Source organism: Artibeus jamaicensis, unplaced genomic scaffold (assembly GCF_021234435.1).
Source record: "Artibeus jamaicensis isolate MK-2021 breed Jamaican fruit bat unplaced genomic scaffold, CSHL_Jam_final contig_519, whole genome shotgun sequence".
Taxonomy (NCBI): Eukaryota; Metazoa; Chordata; class Mammalia; order Chiroptera; family Phyllostomidae; genus Artibeus; species Artibeus jamaicensis.
Genome location: NW_026521871.1, coordinates 55810640 through 55831401, shown reverse-complemented (window position 1 = coordinate 55831401; position 20762 = coordinate 55810640). Strand labels below are relative to the sequence as shown.

Here is a 20762-nt window from a genome sequence, read left to right as displayed (position 1 = left end):
ATCTGGCAACACTTTTTTGTTGTTGTTGTTCCTTTTTTAGAGCATGTGCCTTTTTCTTTCAAAGATTTAAAAATCAACGGAGAGAACAAATACTTTTGTATGCTAGGGATACTAGTAGTCTTTTTTCTCTATAAAGATTTTACTTATTTATTTTTGGACAGAGGGAACGGGTGGGAGAAAGAGAAGGAGAGAAACATCCATGTGTGGTTGCCTCTCATGTGCCCCCTACTGGAGACCTGGCCTATAACCCAAGCATGTTCCCTGACTGGGAACTGAACTGGTGACCCTTTGGTTCACAGGCCAGCACTCCATTCACTGAGCCACACCAGCCAGGGCAGGATGCTAGTAGTCTTTAAAAACCAAATCTAACATTCTATTGGTCAAAACACAATTTAATAATACCATGACTACAATTTATTTAAAAACCATGTAAGATGGGAGACAGGGATAGGGATGTGGATGGCAGGACTGGCTCTGGGTTGACGACTGTTGGTGTTAGGGGATGGGTACATGTAGGGCTCTTTATACTGTCCTGCCAGTTTTGTGTAGGTCTGAAATTTTCCAGGAAAAATGAAAATATCTGCCCTGGCTGGTGTGGCTCAGTGAACTGAGTGCTGGCCTGCGAACGAAAGGATCGCTGGTCCGATTCTCAGTCAGGGCACCTGCCTGGGCTGCGGGCCAGGTACCTAGTTGGGGACATGTGAGAGGTAACCAATTGGTGTACCTCTTGCACATTGATGTTTCTCTCCCTCCCTTCTCCTCTCTCTAAAAATACATAAATAAAATCTTTTACAATCCTAACATTATTCTCTTCACATTCTCTTCTAGTTGGCTTGAGACAAATTACTGATGCTAAAACGACCTGCTGGTAGAATGTTCTCATGAGAAATACAATGACCCATTTTAAAAAAATCACAGACTTTTCTAATACCTTGTCTGTTTACTAGACATTTTTAATATGTTCAGTAGGAAAAAATGCCCTAAATATAAATTTCTCTTAAGTTAAAAAAACTAGTATTAGCTTGTTTGTTAAGATCTTTCTAAAATTTATGATACTCTGATCAACTGATTCAAACAGAGTTCATACACAACTTCATAAAGGTACACAGAGGCGCACAGGCTTTAAAACTGTTCCCAGCTGGGAAGCACCATGTTGTGTGTTAATGGAGTCACCGGAGCTGTGAAGTGAAGGACAGACGGCACACTGCTAAGTGATGTGATACTTGCAACAACAGAGCTGAGAATGCACAGGAGGAACAAGTGGCCTTCTTGAGATTTCTTCTCTATCCCACATTCTGTTGCTCTTGCTGATTACCCAAAGCACCTCCATTTTCCACAGTGGAGTTCAATCCATTGTGCAGAATCTACCTGCAGGGCTTTCACCAGCAGGAAGTGACTGGCGGTTTCTTGAGTTAAAACCAGATGAGATAACACTCTGCCGAGTGTGAAGGAGCCCTACAGAAGACAGCTGCAGACTGGCAGTATTGCTGTCTGCCTGTTTAGATGGGAAATGTCACAAAGGTACTTGGTGACAATGGTGGAGGCAGGGAATAGGGAAGTTTCCTAGTGTGGACTCTGAGCCTGGGCAAAATCAGCAGCTATAGGTTAGTGGAGCAGATTCGGAGTTCTACTAGGTAATCAATAGAGAACAGCCAGAAAGACATCAGGCTGGGTGTGTGGTGAGAGGGTTACAGAGTAAGGAAAATGAAACAGACTTTAGGAAAGGAAAGGAGACCTAGAGGAATGTAGGCAGCACAAACACAAGGACTGTTTCTGAGGGGATGCTGTACTACTACCCTTCAATGATCATTTTGCTTTCTAAGAAGAAAAACAAGTCAAAACACAGGGTTTACATGTAGTTTCTAAAAGGTAAACTTGATGGGATAACTACTTTTAAAGAAGAAACTGACTTAAAAAAAACTTTAATCCTATTCATCTAATTATACATTTCGAGACACAGTCTTGGAGGCGTACTGGCAGAAGCCAGGGGGCAGGGAGGCCTTCTGCCCAGACGCCTGCTCAGGCAGCACAGGGAACACCGTACCTTAACAATTTCCTCTCCGCTGACATGCCGCAGCCGCCCCAGGATATCCATGATCCTGTCTGGGAAGGCCTTCCATTTCAGCAGAGCAAGGAGGTCCACTAGAAAGCAAGCCCAAAAGATGTTGAACCCTGGCTATGCCCAGGATAAGCAAAGCCCAGACTCTCCCAGCCATGGACAGGTGGGTCCAGAGGAAGAGAAGTAGCTGCACCACCACAGCCTCTTCAGTGCTGAGAGCAAAGCCAAATCACATCTGCAAACTCTGGATGTGCACTCTGGAGCCGCTAAGACTGGGAAACCTCATGGGCTGCTACTGCCAAGTGATTCCTTCAACGTCAAATGCAAAGAATTCCCTCACTGTGGCACGACAGCAGTAATTTCTGTCTCCCTTCACAAACACCAGACACTGAGGACAGGGAGGGCACCAGCCTGCAGGTGCTATCACCTACCGTTCTGGGTGAGTTTGGTGGAGGAGAGCTGCGTTGAGATGAAGAAAGACTCTTTGGTGCTGCGCTGAAAGATGAGGCTGGAGGGGATATTAGGGCAGCCGTTGTAGTCCTCTTTGCAGCAGGGCAGGCCCAGATATAGAGCATGGTTGTTAAATGTGCTATTCTCATCACACTGTAGGCAAAAGTAGAGAACACGGTATTTTCTGAACCATGCCATGTGTAAAAATCAAATCCTAGGAGATTTTGGGTTGATGTTTGTGCTCCATCCAGAAACTCCCCCAAAATGGCTCACAGTCCTTTCAAGAGAACATGTCAGGGCACGTGGCCTCTACCTCGTGTGCAAGCAACCTTGGGTGGCAGCTATCCGTGACAGCCAAAAGACCATGATCTCAAATAGCAGGTCTCCAAATACACCAGCCCAGGCCACAATGGCACAGAGGGGTGGTAACAGACTTCTGTTACCAGTGGAAGAGGGGTGGGAAACAAGGGGCCTGTGGGTGTTGCTTTGTGGGAGGAGGCTGCTGTATGTAGGAGACAAAAGCCTGCCCACAGCTGTCCTGCTGCCACCCACCAGCATGCAACCCTGCGTCCCGTGAACCACCTGACCAAGAGCCATGTGTGAGAGTCGCCTCAGGGGGTTAGGGTTGAGGTGACAAGAGAGCCAGCCCCCATACCTTGTACACATAGAGTTCATGGATATCATCTGAGAGAGTGGTGCCATCGTCCCGCATCAGGGGTGAGAATGCAAAGCCAAAGAGCTTCTTTTCCCCTTTGTCCTTTGCTGTAACCAGAGCCAAGGGTTAACTGCTTTTGCCCCCCAATTTGCTTTTTAAATTTAGAAATTCCCCCGTGCTCGCCACCTATGCTCTTTACTTCTTTGTCCGTTACTTTCATTAATTATCAGTCTGACTGCAGGAACAATGAGAAAAGTACTGGAGTGTGTTTCCACTTATATCCCAAAGCACACAGACTATCTAGACCCACACAGAATGAAATAGCTGGTCTTGATAAACCAGAGGCTTTCTAAGAGCAGTGTGACAGGCACAAAGGTAACACCCAAAGGGGAGTGACAATGGCACTTACCCAGTGTCCAGGTCAGACACTAAGAAGAACCAATGCCCTACCCCATGGTTTTAAATTGCTGTCCAAAGAACAGCCTCTGGTGACATCCCAGCTCTGAAATGGACATTTCTTCCTAGCTTCTCATTTTCTTGCCCCAAAAGTAAGTAAGAACCCTCTCAGTTCCATCCCAGAGGGGAATTATATCCATATCCTCAAAGGACTGTGGAGGGAAGTCTCGCTCACTGGAACAATGTCTGAACTCGAAGCGCAGGTGGGAACCACGGAACCGGTCGATGGGGATGGGTAGTTTAATGATTTCTCCCCAGCGAGGACTATTACTGTGATAGAGGACGAACGAGTGGTAGGAACTCCTGTTGGGCTCTCCTGAGCCCAAGCTGATGCAATCCTGGAAGAGAGAGGCAAAATAAGGTGTCACCTTCCTGGAAGGAGCCCCCGGATTTCTCTGTCACTAGGACACTTTCTCCTCTGTGCGAGTCTCATTTCCCCACCAATAGAAATCTATAAGATGAGAAACTCCATCTGGCTTCAATTCAACACTTGGAAACAATTGTGTCGATGGTATAAGGACTCAGCAGTTACAGTGCTCCTTATTTTCCTGGGGGCAGAGGTAATTAACTGCACACAGCGCACCATAAGCTGGAAGGTAGCTAGGTTACGCATCTGAACTGCTGAGGCACGCCCTACGTGCCCACTGAGAAAGGAAGTAAGGGACCCTCTGGGAGAAGTCAGCTATACATGGCACAATGCCAGATGAGAAAAATAAGGAAATTACAAAGCAGAGAGAGCTTGTTTCCTAACCTTCCTCAGCCCAGTGTTGCACTGGCATTTTAGGATGCCATCAGCTGACTGTCCAGGGTAGACCAGATTTAACTTGACCCCAGTTCCCAAATACTACCGTGCAGATGCAGCCCTCAGACTGCCGGCAGCCCTTGCCTGGAGGACAGGAAGCTGCACCACATATACTCAGAAGCAGCTCCCTGGCGCACAGGGGCAGTGCGAACACCTGCCAGCTCTGCTGACCTCAGTATGACATCCATGCAAACCACAGCCATGCCTCAGTCCTTGAGGTGGGTTTCAAAAATGACAAATCATTGTCTGACCACCATTTCAACATTCTCCTCTAGTTTTTCCCGGCATTAGGAGATGGTTTTGGCTAATTTTACCTTCTTCTCCTGTAAAATGTGGATGATCATTCTTGTCCTGCCTACCTCGCAAGGCTGCTGTCAACATACATAAATGAGGTCTGGAGAAGACTGATCTGCCATCTACCAAGTGCTCTGCAAATGATGCCTTGTGATTTGCCAGGGACTTCACCATAACATGACTGAGGGAAAAACTGACACACTGACAACAATAGAACAGCACCCCCGGTCTTCACTTCCAATGATCCCTATAGTGCACTGGCTAGAAGTAGTCTTTCAGGGCTTGAGCCTGCCGCTCCTTGTCACATAACTTGATGCCAGCAAGTGAGGACCTAAGTCTCCCCCTTGACCAAAGAGCATATGTAACTTTCTTATATTAGCTCAAGGAACAAAAACAGCAGGACACCAAAGGAAGCAGGCTGATGCTGGGCAGAATGGCAGAAGTAATATGTGGGACAGAACCAGAGGTAACCTGAGCAGGAAGGCATCAGGTCAGACCCTAGAAGAATTTCCACAAAGCTGCTGACACTGGAAGTCATTGTCAACGCATGCCTAGGGCTTCCTTGACAAAGGCAGGGGCAGGGAAGGGTGTGTCTGCAGTGATCTGAGTTCAGCCCTGCCCGAGGGGATGGATCTCTGGACCAAGCCCACAGAAGCAGCAGGATTACTTCGAGGTTAGCCTGCATTCCACACTGGCTAGAAAGCCTTACCTTCAGGATTTCTCCATCAGCGTAAAGCACATACATGGTCACTTCAATATTCTTTTGCACACTTTTGCCCCCTCTCTCGAAATCCCCCTTCTCCAAGGTTAGGTACAGGTCATTGCGGATATCGCCTGTGGGGAAAGAAATGCTGTGTCTCCATGACGACAGAAGCCACACTGTCCCATCTACATGGAGGACCAGGCTAGCAACTGGAGCCCCCAGGGTTCGGGGATGCACAGGGCATTCCAAGCTCGGTTAATAACGATGGACACCCTACCAGTGTCAGTGGAACAGTTCTCAGCTTGCTTAGCCACGTGCTCTCCGAGTCTGAGTTCCGAAGGGCCTACCACAGCTGGGGCACAGTGCAGGAGGGCAGGGGATCTTCTCTCGGAGGGCAGGGACTGCTCAGGCTCTCTCTCCAGGGGGGTAACTGCAATCTCAGCCTCCCACAGAGGGACGATCTGAGAATCAACTTTAATGATGTCTGGTCCACATCTCAACTAATCCTTCATTTCCCTCAAAGAAAAAAGTTTCTTTTTCCTTTTACAGGTTTTCTTTTTGCAGTCCTTAACCCTTCTGAGTCTGACTGAAGGCTACACTAGTTCTTCCTTCTGGAGGCCTCGCTCCAAATCCCATTCCCTGCTGGAGTGCCCAGCAGAGGTCACTGGACTACATGCCACATCTTCTTTTTGTTACAAGTGCTCTGGGAGCAGATGACACTCCTCCAGAAGCATGAGTGCTAAAGCGCTGAGACAACAGCCTGGGGAGCTCTCACTGCTGCCCTGTGCTCTGGCTCCAGCTCATGCTGCCCGTCCTGCTGCTCCAGACAGACAGGAGAAGCTCACGCCGCCCATCCGCAGTGACCTACGTCACATCTGCCTTTCTACGAGGAATGGAATTGTCTGTCTGTGTATGAGAGGAGCTTATTTAGGCTGCTCTAAGCTTCCAAATCTGCAACATGAGTTTTAGTCACACTGTGAAGAAGGGCCTTTAGCTTTCAAAAAATCATATAATAAAGACTGTGGGGGGTGGGGTAGAATCTTCCAAGGAAGAAAATAGCAAACAAACAAACAAAACCAGGTAAGGCCAAAGTGAAGATGTATTAGCAGCCTGAAGAAATCAACTGAGAGATGACGAACAATTAACTTGTAAAGCAAGCCAATTCAGAAGTCAGACATTCTTTCTACCTCGTTTCTTAGAAACACTGGCACATCTAAATATACTCATTACCTGGAATCATGGTGACATAAATAGGCTTTGTTTGGGTTAGCAAATGAGCTTTCTGGTCTGGTCAGATGCACAGTGACGGATGATAGCCTCTTTTCTAACTGTGGAAGTGTAAGGCTCTCTTATGCGTGACATAGCAACAGATTAGGACTGGCACATGTCTGGGGCTTTTGAGGTCTTTATGACCAGACTTTCTATTCTTCAGGTTACTTTCCTGCCCTAGGAGTGCAGTCATGGTTATCTGGTTGCATAACAAAGCTCTCAAAATACTGTAGCTCAAGCAAGGGAGGGCAACCCATAAGAGGGAATTATTCTCTGACAGCCGAGAACCTTCTCTGTGTAAAAGCCATCTCGCTCCCCAAACAGCCCTGAGGCTACCATGCAGAGAAGAGGAAAATCACACACAAATTTAACTGTGGAGCAGGTGGGCAGCCTTGAGGATGACTGCCCCGGCTGTCTGCACAGATTTACCTCTTGGGCTGAGTAGAGACTCTATTGCAGGGGTGTCAGATTCGTTTTCACCGGGGGCCACATCAGCCTCATGGCTGTCTTCAAAGGACCAAAATAAATTCTAAGACTGTATAAATGTAACTTACTGTTAAGGAGCTGAAATTACTTTTGGCCCTTTGAAGGCAACCTCAAGGCTGATGTGGTCCCTGGTGAAAATGAGTCGGACATCCCTGCACTACTTTAAATTTTGATGAATTTGAAACTTTAATCTGTCTCCGCTGGACATCCTAGCTTGGGCCCTTCTAGCGTATCACTGAAAGAGCACTCAGGTGTGTGGCAGGGTAACGAAGGCAAGTAGGGGGAGAAGGAAGACTCAAACTCATTAGCTTGTTACTATCAGGAAAGAGGCTCAATAAATCAGTCATGAAAGTAAAATTTACAATTAGCTAGGAACTAAACTTGACTTGGAATGGTGAACACAGTACAATATACAGATGGTGTATTATACAACTATACACCTGAAACCTATATAATTTTATTAGCCAATGTCATCCCAGTAAATTCAATAAAAAAGAAAAAATAACTGGGAACTTCACTATGGGTTATTGCTATTATAATGGGATAAATCAAAATTAGTTACATCTTTAATTTTTAACAACTGAAACACACATTTCTGGGCCTTCTGATAAAAATCCTTTTAGTCACACATTAGCTTTGCTGTGGAGTTTAATAATAATTCAATTTCTAGGCTCATTTGGCAAAAAAAAGTGAGTAGTCTAGAGAATCTTAATATCTAACCTAGAGAATAGGTGCTTTGTTTAAATATTACCCAGGTTTAAACCAGCACTCTCTGGAAGTCACTCTCCAGGTAATCTGCTAGAGATTTTGAAAAGTGGATACTGCCCATAAGCAATAGTATTCTAGACTATACAAAGTTTAATTTCTGTGGCTCTATACACAAGTTAACCATGTTGCAATAACTGAATCCTTCAAATGAAACATTTCAAACTTCCTAGCCATATGTGAGACAGAATACTAATCCAAAACTGGGCATCATCTTGGGGACTGATAATGACAGAATCTGGTCTGGGTTGGTTTTATAGAGTGAGCTCATGGTTTCTGGCAGCTCCTCCAGGGCATCTTACATTAAAATGCCAATTTCAAATGGAAGGACTGAGCTACATATTCCTACAATTTTCGTTCTTTAAACATTTTCTATTTAAACAGAATGCCTTTGGTGATCATCTAAGCTTAGAAAAATTGTCAATGTCATGAACTAAGAGGGGGATGCTGGTGGGAGGGTGGGTGCAGAGCGGAGGGGAATAAAGGAGAGGAAAAAATGGGACACCTGTAACAGCATAATCGATAAAATATATTCAAGAAAAGAAAACTTGTCAATGAAGGTAACTATACCCTCTGAGTCCGACTGAAGTAATTTGATTTCATCAGGCCTTTGGCTGCTCTTTAGCTGGGAGAACAGACCTGTCTAGACCAGGGCTGCTCTCAGTCAGAACAGGCACAAAATTGCCTTATAGGTTACAATTTTGCAAACTACAGCCTCAATTTCAAGAATAGCACTTTGTGAGTGTTAATGTTGCTGGGCCTTCTTGTCAAAAGCTCTCTGGGGGATCTTTTAAATTAAGCTCTCCACTAATTCTCCTGAAACTTGGAGAAAACCTAAGAACAAGCAAATGTGAACAGCTCCAGGGATCTGATAACCCAGGACTGCCTCACAGACAGCCTCCCAAGGCTGCCCACTCTTCAGTTATCGCTCATGCAAGTAACGTGTGCACAAAACCTACCAGTGGGTCATGCTTTTGGGTTAAGGCACTGCCTCCCGGAGGCTCCTCTAACCTTTAGAACCAACAGCCAGGAGAAGGATGAAGACAGGCAGGAAAGAGAAGGCCTGTGCAGCGGTTTTTGAAGTGAGGCTGTATTTGGATCACCTAGGGAGCTTGTTAAAATACTTCTGGCATCCACCCCATGAGAATTCAGTGGGACCTGGGTACATACATTTAAAAAATCATCAGGTGTTTCTAATGCTCTCCAGGGTTTAACACCAGGGGACCAAAACATGGGTGGGGGGGTGCTGATGGGAAGATGCTGATGAGGTTTGGCTGTGGGTAGGGGGCTGGGTAGCTATTATGCAGCATGGAGGAACCCTGGGCTATCAACAGGGAGGCTCTTCTGTGGGAAGTGGGAGGAGGTATTGTTGAGGGCAGTCCTGGCTCCCTTTGTTAGGTGTCTTCTGCTTCCTAAGGCTGGCAGAGCATCCAACAACATCAGCAATGCCTTACACCTCTGAGTGCTTAGTGCTCAGTTAACATGCAAAAGAGTTTTTTGAATGGAAACAGAAATGAATAGGGCTGTTTTGTAAAAGCACCTCAGAATAAATAGTCTTTGTCCTTTCAGTTTCACACAGTAGCCAATGCCAGCTATTGGCATATATAGATAGCTGCATGTCAGGACAATAAGGAGTTAAGAGTAGGCAGCAGTTGACACATTTTTTTTTCTAAGAGGCCAGACAGTAAACACTTTAGGGTTTGCGGGTCTCATAGGTCTGTGTTACATGTTGTTTCCAAAACCTTTTTAAAATGTGGGAGAAAAAAAAAAACCACATTCTTAACTGGCAGGTAGTATAAAAACAGGCTGTTAGCTAGTGGGCTATAGTTTGCTAATACCTGCCTTAATGTGTTTACGTGTCAACAGCTTTACTACACTGAAACTACACACAAAAACCCAGCCCTGGCTGATGTGGCTTGGTTGGTTGGAGTGTCTCCCCACAGACTGAAAGGTTGCCAGTGTGATTCCCAGTCAGGACACATGCCTAGGTTGTGGGTACGGTCCCTGGTCCAGGTGCATATGGGAGGCACTGATGAGTGTTTCTCTCTCACACTGGTGTTTGTCTTCCCCTCTCCCTCCTTCCCCCTCTCTTTAAGGTCAATAAGCATGTCATTGGGTGAAAAGTTTTTAAAAATCCAGATTCCTGTAAATCTACACAAACACCTACTGAAAAGGAGCAAGGTAATGAACCTGAGGCCATCTTACTATGCCAGGGATTGGTCTGAAACATTCTGGGGTCCTTATGGAGTGAGGGGTATTAGATGAAACAGTGCTTTTCAGCCACCAAAAATCTTAGGGGCTGAGGAACACCCTGACAGAGTGGCATCCATCAGGGAGAGAAAACTGTCAGCCTCAGCGGTCCGGTCTCACCCTCTGAAGACCTGCATCTTTGCGTGACTCTGGAGAAACAGAGCTCACAGCATGGGCGCGTGCCTCTCCGAGAGCAGCCTTCGTACAGGTTTCAGAATCTCTGAGGTCCAGCTCAGGCACCAGAGCATCTGTCAGTAGCACGCTCTTTATAGACACTCCAGACGACATGGAGTTTTAGAGCCATGCTGACCCAACCTATGCAAAATCCCATCCCAGGAAAAATGGTCCAGGATTCAAGGCTAATTGTTTTAATACTGTATTGCACTTATGACTTATCTACTTCTGGACAGGATGCAGGGGTGGGGTGGCCGCTCCTGTGATAGTGCTTTCTGTCCCTTAAGACCATGTATTCATTATAAAACTAGAACTTTCTCCCAGCAGTCACAGCAGCCTACCTGTAATGGTGCCAGTTCTATCTCTCAGCAGAATGGGAGTGAAGTCTCTAGACAGCATTCGTGGAAATATGGGAGAACTTCTTTACAGTATCCAGGAGAGACGGCTCCCTCACTTTTCTAACCATGTCTTCAGTGTCACACGTCGACTGGTTTGTACTGTTACAAAGTCAGTGGCATTCCCTACTCTGACAGGATGACAGGAATACACACAGTGACCTCACTATATGTGGTTATTCTTTTCATGGGCCAGTGATGTGATGATCTTTCACCCTGCTGTGGGGCCAGATGTGACTAATTCCAAACCATCCCTTAGCTACATTGTCAGAGCCTCATCTGACCCTCAGACGGCCAAAGTCCTATGAATTACCATGTAAATTCCTTCATCACCCCCCTTGAGGAGAGCTTTCTTTCAAAGACCATGTCTCCGTGTGACTGCCCTTTGTAGGAGATGAATCCAGCAGAGCTGAAAAGACCAGCTTTCTGCCTGATTCTCTATAGCTCAGAATAAGCCTTCTCATGTTCTTGTCAATGGGAGTAGCTGATCTGTCTCATTAAAACCTTTCCCTGTCGTGCTGGCCAAGTGGTTCAGTTGATTGGAGCCAAGTTCCATACACCAGAAAAGTTGCAGGTTCGATTCCTGGTCAGGGCACATGCCTAGGTTGCGGGTTTGCTCCCCAGTCAGAGCACATACAAAAAGCAACCACTGATGTTTTGCTCTCCCTCTTCCCCTTCTTCTCTCTCTACAATCAATAATACATCCTCAGGTGAGGATTTTTTTTAAAAAAGCTATCCCTATAGCTGTACACCTAGGGCTGGTTAAGGTTTTCTAATATTCCAACATGTCCTTTACTTCCTCAGATCTTAATAATAACCCAAAGTAACAGTCTTCTAGGCAGGCTGGTAGTTTCTCTTCTTATGCTGTGTCAGCTACCCCAAAAGGTGAGGTTGATGAAGGATTAATAATGTACATGACACCCCACCCCAGTATTGCAACATTCCATGAAACAAATGAAGATGGAAACACAGCAGGCAAAGAGTGAACAGGACACACAAAAGCAGAAACTTACACCCAACTATCTTCGTCTCTGCACCAGAAAGAAAGGAGCGAGAATGAGGGGACAGCACAGAGAGAAACAAGAACAATTAAGACAAACAGGAAAAGAGAATAAAACATCACTTGCAGGTCGGCAATGAAGCATGCACTTTTTACCAGGGATCAAAGCAAAGGAGAGAGCGTATTTCTGAGCATAAGGGCAAGAATCAGAGGGCCCCCTAGAGGGGGACAGCATGCCTCCATCCCTACCTTCTAATGGTCAAGTTCAGGGCAATCCAGAGAGGAATAGTACTTGTGCCAGGTCTGATTCAGAGAAGGGCAAAGCATTTCTAAAGCAAAGTTCCTGCTAGGGCATGGTTCTCAAACTGGGGCCGGAATGGGCAGCATCACCATTACTTGAGAGCTTGTGAGGAATGCAGATTATCAGGTCCCACCCCAATCCTACTGTATCAGAAACTCTTGACCAGGGCCCATTAATCTGTGTTTTTCCCAGCTCTAAAGGTGATTATGATGCATACTGAAGTTAGAGAACTATGCTTTAGGAAAAACTTAGTCAGCAGTTAGAACATACTAAATCAAAGGGCAGATTTCTTCTGGCAAGACAGAAAACCATTTAACTAATGAGAAACAAGGTCCACATCGCTCACAGTAAATGACAACCTTAAAATTCAAGGCTTTGGAAACAAGCTAAAATGTTATCACCCCCACAGAGCCATGACAGAACCCTGTACTGCTGCTGCCTCTGGAAAACACACCCTCCAGGAGAGAGAAGGGTCAGGGAGGGCTGGTGGAGGTGGGGGCACTTTCCTGCTGGTTCAGACATGGTCTGGAGAAGGTACAGCCTTTTCCTGGGTGGGAGATTTTAAATCATCCCTTTTGGTTTGCAGCCTTTTGACCAACAGCATTTTAAAGGTTTTTTTTTTTTGCAGGGGGCTACTTCTGACAAGTGAATTACTGGGAACCGTGTTAACATTTACTTGTTCACCTGAACACCTGTCCCGCTCCCATCCTGTCCTGACCATGTTCTTGAAAAAATCTAAGAAAGGAGCAAAGGTATGCAACAGAGGTATTAGCTTTTGTAGCTGAATTAAAACGAATTTGGAAGGAAGGAGGAAGTACCACAGAAATGTGACAAACCAACAAAAGGCAGCAAGTTTCAAATTTTGGCTTAAATCCCCATATCTATTTGTTCTATAACTAGAAGTCAGGAGCTCAGCTATGGCACACAGTAGGACATCTCCTGTTCACAACAGTCATGTGACATGCACATGCACACCCATGGAAAGCAATAGGGGACCACTTCAAAGACCTCTTCTGAAATGGTATGTTGGTGGTATGGCTAGAGCCTGTCTAAACTCCAACTGTACAGTTATAGCACCGTAACGCAGAGCCGTAACCTCTCCCGATGAGTGTCTGCCAAGTTCTGAGTAGTTTTAAAATAAGAATCATGGTTTATGGGTAATTCTAATTTTTACATTTACTCTTATTCCTCAGACTTAAGTGTTGAAAGGCTGATAGTTACTGACACAATTTATTTCCTTGTTCATTGCCCATATACCTGTGTGTCAAGAAGCAGCCGCAACTTCTTATAACTTGGTCACACCAGCACTGTGAGGGCTGAGACTGCTGTAGCCCAGGAACAACATTCCCATGGGTAGAAGGTGGACCAGCTGCTGGTGGACAGGTAGCCAGAGCTTGGAAGTCTCACAAAAAGCCTTATCATGTTTTCCCAACACAGGCTGGCTGCAGTGTTAAAACACTCCACACTTTCCTGCTGCTGCAACAGGACCTGCAGGCCAGCTCTGCCACCTTGCCTGAGGATAGAACACCCACTCTGCTGACATCTTGGGGTGCATTAAGGGGCGGGCAGTTGTTAGCTCACAACCCTGGGAGTGCCATCTGTGCCAAAAGCTCTTCCCTCAAGGAAAGAGGATAGAGACGGAGACAGAGTATGTACAAAGGACAGCTTTTAGCCTGTGAACCATCCTCATTTTCAGCGGCAGCACTCCACACGCAAAGGCACACAACACAGAAAGCAGCATCCTCACAGCCCCGGCTGGGACCTCCCAGGATTGCCAGTATCTTGGCCTCATGGGGCAAATTACAGGATCCCTTAGCTGCCCAGGAGAGGAAAAGCCCCCTTTACCTCGGCTGGCCTCACCAGTGCCCAATATACCTGATTCCCATGGTGATGCCTAGCATACTCAGAAATCCTTTATAAACTGTGTGCCAACAATGCAAAGAGATGCAGAGTGCTTCACAAAAAGATCTCTTTCCATGGATGAAGTTTGGACAATGTCACTTTTGAAATCAAAGCTTGCTTAAAAAATATTTTTGACTGAGCTTATTCTTTTCTAGTTTCTGCTTACTTGGTTTTAATTCTACGACTGTGTAAAGACTGAAAGGAAGAAATGTCTAAATCTTAGACAAATAAGTCCTTAAGAGAAAGGGCAGACTTTAAGTGTATCCCTTAGAATATATGCACCTCTTGAGCCTTGATATCTAATTAAAATAGATCACCAGATAAATGTTTAACCACCGACTCTTTCTTCCATGACATGCTGCCAAGAAGCCAGGGACTGTGCCTGGGATCTTCTTTTCCCAATAACCAGGGCCAGAGATAGTTGAGAAATGGTGTCAGGACGGATGGAGAAACATCCTGTGGAGGTTATCACATCTACGGCAGCCAGACAGGGACCTTTAGTAAGCATGAGGTCTCCTCAGCATTTAAAAATAAACATGGGATTGACTGAGTGACCCAGGTTTCCCATGCAAAAGACCCTCCTTTAGTGCATGAGCAGAAGATGAAGGCTATTCACAGCAGCTGCTCTGCTTGCAGTGTCTATGGAGAGGTATCGAAGGCAACAGAAAACAAGTCTGGGACTAGTGTGGGAAGGGGGAGGCAGCTGGGATCCAGCACATGGGCCTTCTACGCTCCCCTTCGGTATGTGCTGGCAAACATCTACGAGAAGAGAATTTAGAGCACCATGGAGAACTCCAAATAGGTGAAATTTACAGCAGTCACAGTTCAGTCTAGTCTGGCTTGGCCCTTCTACACAAAAGCAAACAAGCTTTTACCAGATCATTAAAACACAGTGGAAAGGGTAGATTCATAAGTCCTAGAATCTGTCCAGGTAACCAGCTCTTTGTCTGTTCTGATTTCCCTCCCCTTGTTTGCATCTTCTCTGCGTATCAGACCACCTGCCACCCATCTGAGACACCTCTCTGCCTTCCCTCACTCCCTACAGCCCCCTTGGCTCTGATGGCCTGTTTTGACCCACTTCTCCAGCATCACCTGCATAAAACTGAAAACATAAACTTGGGATTGACCTGCTAGACTCACACTGGAAGGTCAGTGTATTCCCACTTTCTGCCCTGGCTCTCCAACCAGCATTAGACAAGGCGGGTGAGAAAGTTCCCGAGAAGCTGGCTAGGCCATACAATTCACAATGCCTAATGGACACCATCTGTCTGATTCAGTTTTCTGACATGTTAAAATGCATCTGCTATTCCCACATGAAGTGGGATTCATCAACACTACAGGTACATATTCTTCCATGTAAAGAGGAAGTTCTTGCGAGACAATTCTCTTCTACAGCCTGTGATGAAAGCAGAGTGTAAAAGGCGCCCTCAGGAAGTTCCATGGTGGTCACCACCACCCAGCCTCCTCGGAGACGACAAAGTCTGGCCGCTGGATTGTCATGCTGCACTGGGGGATGTGATGTGGGGCTTCTGGAAAAAGACAAATGCCAACAAGAGCCAAAGGGGCCACTGGCTGTAGACTATCGTCAGCAACCCGACTTGGGGTGCAGAGGCTGATACTGCTGCCGGGCTCCTCCACGGCAGTTTCCCAGCTGCTCCTGAGAGAAGCACTGGAATCCATGCTCCTCACCTTTCCCTCACCCGAGCCCCAGGAAGTTCTACCCACCTGGCATGATGACATCAGGAAATCCCAATTTTCTTGTAATCGCCAATCCCCTATTAAATATCATGGGGTTTTCTCTCCTTATCTGTTCCATGTCTCCACGAAGAAGCTGGAGAGAAATGATGAGGCCTGCAAGAACAAAAGTATTTTCTTCTTTAGCCCCACACTTCCACCCTGTATTGTAGTGCTAGACAAGACAGAGTCTCGCTGTTTCCAAGTGAGGAAACAAAAAGTGCAAAGTTCAGCATTTTTCTTGAAAAAAAAATTGATGCAGAAAATACATACTATTCTCAAGAAACATTCTAGAAAGCTAAAGAAATTTAAGCCAAGATGACCTCAGTAACCCAGAGAACTAGTCTGTAAATACAGACTGAGGTCTGGGAGACTGAGTTGCCTTTCTCTCTGTTACCCAGCACTCAACCCAGGGCCTAGCCAGGCCCTACTGAATATTGAAGGGGAGGGATGAGCTACATAAGCGGCTCATTTAGAGACCCAGAAAAGTATGCAGAAAAAAATGGCAGCCCAGAAACAAGTGTGACCAAAAAAGACCTTGTGTCAGTCAAGGTGTCCCACCAGCTAGAAATAAATGAGCTAAGAGGTACTGTATTCCATGCTACAAGTATGCCGAAGTGTAGGAAGCAATGTGATTGGTCAACCTAGCAATAGCTTATAAAGTGAGCAGCCAGCAGACACCATGTTCTTCCTGCAGAAAACCACCACACTGTGAGTAAAGAGTTTGGGGACACTAAGAGTTTGGGGACACTAAGTGAGCCTGGTCTCAGACTCTGTGTGTTTCAGGCTCTCCAGATGATCTGAGATAAGCTGTTTTCTGGCTCATTGTTTGTACCCTAGGAGTATTGCACAAAGTAAGAATCTCCTGGAAACTGCCCCCTTCCCTGTCCCCAAGGAACCCCACTGCAACCACTAACTATAAGGCTGTGAGGTCAAGCCTAGATATAGTTGGGAAGTGCTTCCAAGACTCTGTAAATGAAGTTAGCTGTTAAATTCACAGCAAGGTAAATTTAGGTGCTGGTCTACAGGTCCGTAGAAAGTAACTCATGGATGGAAAAAGTTGGGAGATGAGCAATAAATGAACATCTAGAACTGGGAGAAGATATTATGATAATTATGACAATCAGAAGAGTGATGGCTAGAAGGTAACAGTAACGAACAAAGCTGGAGAATAAGAATGGGAAGAGAGAGAAGGGTGGGAAAGTGAAAAAGAGCCACAGACACTAGGAATGTGTACTTTCACAGCTGGGCCAGGGGAGGAAGTACATTCCACTGAAGCCCAGCCTAAACCTCAAGATGATCTCATTGCTTCAGCTGGGCTCATGCTCCCCAAGAAACCTTGGAACTACACATGTATTGTGCCAGGTGCCATTAACACTGGGATCCATCAACACAGTGTCCTGAAATGCAGACATATGGTATCCAGTTGGCATTCTGGTCAGATAATCAGTGTCTGGGACTTCGACCACCCAAAAGTAATTTTTTACAGCCTAATCACTTGGCAGACTCAATCACAATTAGTTTATGAACCTGAAGGCTGGGGGCCAGAATCCAGCCATGGTGATCTCTGTAGAGGAGAGAAGCCCCACAAGCCCAGGTCATGGACCTATACTGTCTTTACACAGCTGTCAAATGTCTTTCTCTGGGTAAACAGGAACCCACAGACCTCAAGATAGCCTAACTTGAAGCAGACAGCTGAGGAAGGAACAGCTTCCAGAATTTGAGATGGTGGCTGGAGGGCAGAGGAAAAAGGAATCAGTGGGTGCACTCTTATCATTCTGTACTAGCAAAGATTTACTCACGTGCCCATGACTGCCTTTCATCTCATTTTCTGACAGCCACACTGGCCAAGACATGCCAAGTGCAACTTGTGAGGGTGTAGACTGAAGGTGCTGGGAGAGACATCTAGCTTTCGAGCTAGCCCAAGGAATCCTGAGCAGCTGTTCTCTACCTCAAAATGTAACAAATGAGAGGAAGAGGGCTTCAGTTTCTACAAGAAAGCAGGTAGAAAGGCACACAATGAGTGAAAGAAGTCACCAGTGAAGACTATAAAAACCCCACCCTATCTTGTGAACCCTACAATGTAGGGGTTGGAGTCCTGGAACTTCTGGATCTCATTTCTGGTTCTGAAACCTGGATGATGAAAGCACATGACAAATAATGCTAAGGACTGGTCTTCAGGATGAAGGAGCCTCTGTGAGTAACTCAGGGAAGTGGCGCACTCACCTGCCCAGTATGTACCAGTCCCTTTGTAATACTTGGTGGTCTTCCTACCAGTCGGCCAGCTCTCAAGCCAAGGAACTTGACAGTAACCATGTCTATACAATTTCTCTGTTAATATGACCCCTGACACAGAAAACTGTTTTATCACTGAACTTTGTCTCAGATTAAAGACTGTCCCACAAAAACAACTGGACAAATTGACAACACTGACAAATGGACAATAATCCTGTGTGTAATACTGGAGGGTCAACAACTTGGCCCTGTTCCTCTCTACCTCCACCTTTCACAGAAGAGCTAGGTGAGGATTAATAATGTAAATCCATCTTAGACCAAGATGTGTGCACAAAGCTATAGTTAATAGTCACTTAAAAACACAAAGAAAACTAGTGTGTCAACTGTTTTACCTGTCTTACTTGTTTTTAGCAACGTTCATGATACTGGAATTGCCAAGAGTTAGGTCTGTGGCTGCATATCTAAGAGGCCAACAGTGGAAACAAGCAACCACACACACTAAAGCTGCACCTAACAGAGTTCCTGCTCCATGATACTTTTACTCTCAGCACCCAAACCAACGTTGCGGTTCCTTCTGCATTTTCTTAGGATCTGACTAGAAGGGAACGCACTGACGACTTCTGCAGCAAAACTGCCAAGGTAGTAAACTGTCCAGGACTTTTAACAAAGATGGGTGACAATGTACAGCAAACACAATTTTTTATAAAGAAGTGTCTCTAATTGAGGAGACTAATAAAGACCTGAACTATTCCTTGAGCAGCTATGAAATTCTCTGACACAAAGACCCCAGAGTCTGGCAGTGGAAGACCGGTGCTCAGAAGCTTGGTAATAGAGCAGAAAGGCCAGTGGCTTGGAGTCTGGAAACCCAGGCTTCCTTGTTCGGCCATTAAGTACTTTCACTAAGCATCAGTTTCCTCTCATTAAATAAATATTTAATGGGAGGGGTGAAACAGGAAGGTTTCAAGATCTCAACCATCTTCCAAGTCAAGCCTTGCCAAGGAGTAATCAGACACACAATTCAAAAAGCAGCAACTTATTTTTGCTTCTGGCTTTTCCCCCAGTGCAGGAAGCACTCCTCTCACAATGGCTCCTCGGAAGCACTTCCGAGGCACTCGGAAGCCTGTGGTGTCCCAGCAAAGAACAAGTACTGTTCTCCCACTGTGTAAACAACCAGGGTCTGTGAGCTCTGGACAAACCCCAGGGACACCAAAGCTGGTGCAGTCTCTGCTTACCCTGGGGAATAGGACAGAAGTCAGCAGCTTCACTTGGTGAGGTAATAGAAAAACTGCTCTTTTAGCTGTTTCTTCTAATGAATTATTGCCACCATCTCACTTTAAAAAAATGCTCTCCACATTTTAATCATATCATGTCTCAAGAACTCAGAGTCAAGGGCAGCTCTTATAAACCAAATAAGTAAATAAAGCAAAGAACATTATAAATATTGATGTGAATGAGAATTTTCCAAACTGCTAGTAGCTTTTTTATACTTTAAAAACAAGACTTTATTTGCATCTTGCTTTTGCCTTGTTTTAGGTTAGCAGCATGTACTCCCCCCTGGCCCCCCACCCCCAGGCACACTGCATGGAGCTCCCTGACATCCAGGCACACCCCTAAGGGGAAACAGTCACTTAAAAACAGTCAGAGGCCCTCAGGACCCCTGTTCCTCAGAGTGTCAAAGGGATCGAGTTCTCCCAGCAGGGAGTCTCAAACTGCACAGCCTTGCAGCCCCGCAGGTGAAGCAGGTCTGAGAGCCCTCCTCGCTGAGTATCTGCTGACCCTGATGGAGAAGAATGAAAGTGCTTCTCAACAACTTTGGAAATCGGCATGCCTTGCAGTGGCTTCACAGTCATTTAAGGCCAACTTTTCATTTAGAAGTCTATGAAAGTTAAAACAAACAAGGTATGTAAAAGAGATTATGACATAATTTAGAGGTATATACTGCCAGAAGGAAACATGGTTCTATGTATAGTTGAAGGTTATCTTTAAGGATATATAAAAAATCATAGGCTTTTAAATAGTGCTTCTAAATTCAGCAAGTAACTAATGTTCAATTTAGAAAATAATCTAATGTGCAGATGTACGATCTAACTGTACCAAGATTTAGACGAAATTATATATACAGAGTTTAAGAGCAAAGGAGGAAGAAGGAAAAGTTGAGTGAAGATGAAATCTGCCTGGTGATGAAGACTTGCTATTCTAGCTCCAGAGTGACTGATACTGGCAGAGTAATCACTGGTTCTCACTTGTGTCAGGCTTTCATGGTGGTGCTAACACTAAACAAGAACGGGAAAAGCGACATTAATATTTGTCTCCTTTTGAGGGGCTGGGTGTGTAATCTTTGTCCAGGAAAACACAGACTTCACATGTGACAAACCCTGCAACACTTCTGTCCACTCTGGATTTACATTGGAACTCAAGTCACCTACCAGAGCACGTGGACACTGTCATAGAAAAAACAGAAAATGTATTTTGGTTGAAATTAATTAGAAAAGGTCCCAATTATCACAAAACGAAATAGATAGTACCAGAGGAGGAAAAGAAATAAATGTCTATCAGGAACTGAACTTTACATGTGGCAAATAAACGATCACCACCAGTTGCTTAGGTGTGAGATCAGCAACTGCAAATGCAACACAGAGTTGTATTTCTAGCCAGAGAAATACGTCACCGTGGCTCGCGCTGGGGGCAGAGTACTTGGCGCTGGACTTGCGGATGATATTCTCATGGATCTGGGACCACTCACTCTCATTGTTGCACCTGCAACAGAAGGACAGTTATGTGATTCTCAAGGGTCTCAAACACACATTCCAATCTGTGACACAAAGTTTAAAG

The 20762-nt window shown here is 45.5% G+C and overlaps 1 protein-coding gene across 1 annotated transcript in view; it reads right to left on the bottom strand.

Moving 5' to 3' along the window:
- DOCK3 (dedicator of cytokinesis 3) overlaps positions 1-20762 on the bottom strand; it is a 294505-nt gene that overhangs the window by 71190 nt on the left and 202553 nt on the right. The window contains exons 13-19 of the mRNA XM_037128613.2: positions 20599-20687; positions 15687-15812; positions 5426-5550; positions 3796-3958; positions 3165-3271; positions 2491-2662; positions 2045-2142 (exon numbers count right to left, since the gene is read on the bottom strand). Of these exons, the coding sequence (XP_036984508.1) occupies positions 2045-2142; positions 2491-2662; positions 3165-3271; positions 3796-3958; positions 5426-5550; positions 15687-15812; positions 20599-20687 (880 nt within the window). The remainder of the gene's footprint in view (positions 1-2044; positions 2143-2490; positions 2663-3164; positions 3272-3795; positions 3959-5425; positions 5551-15686; positions 15813-20598; positions 20688-20762) is intronic.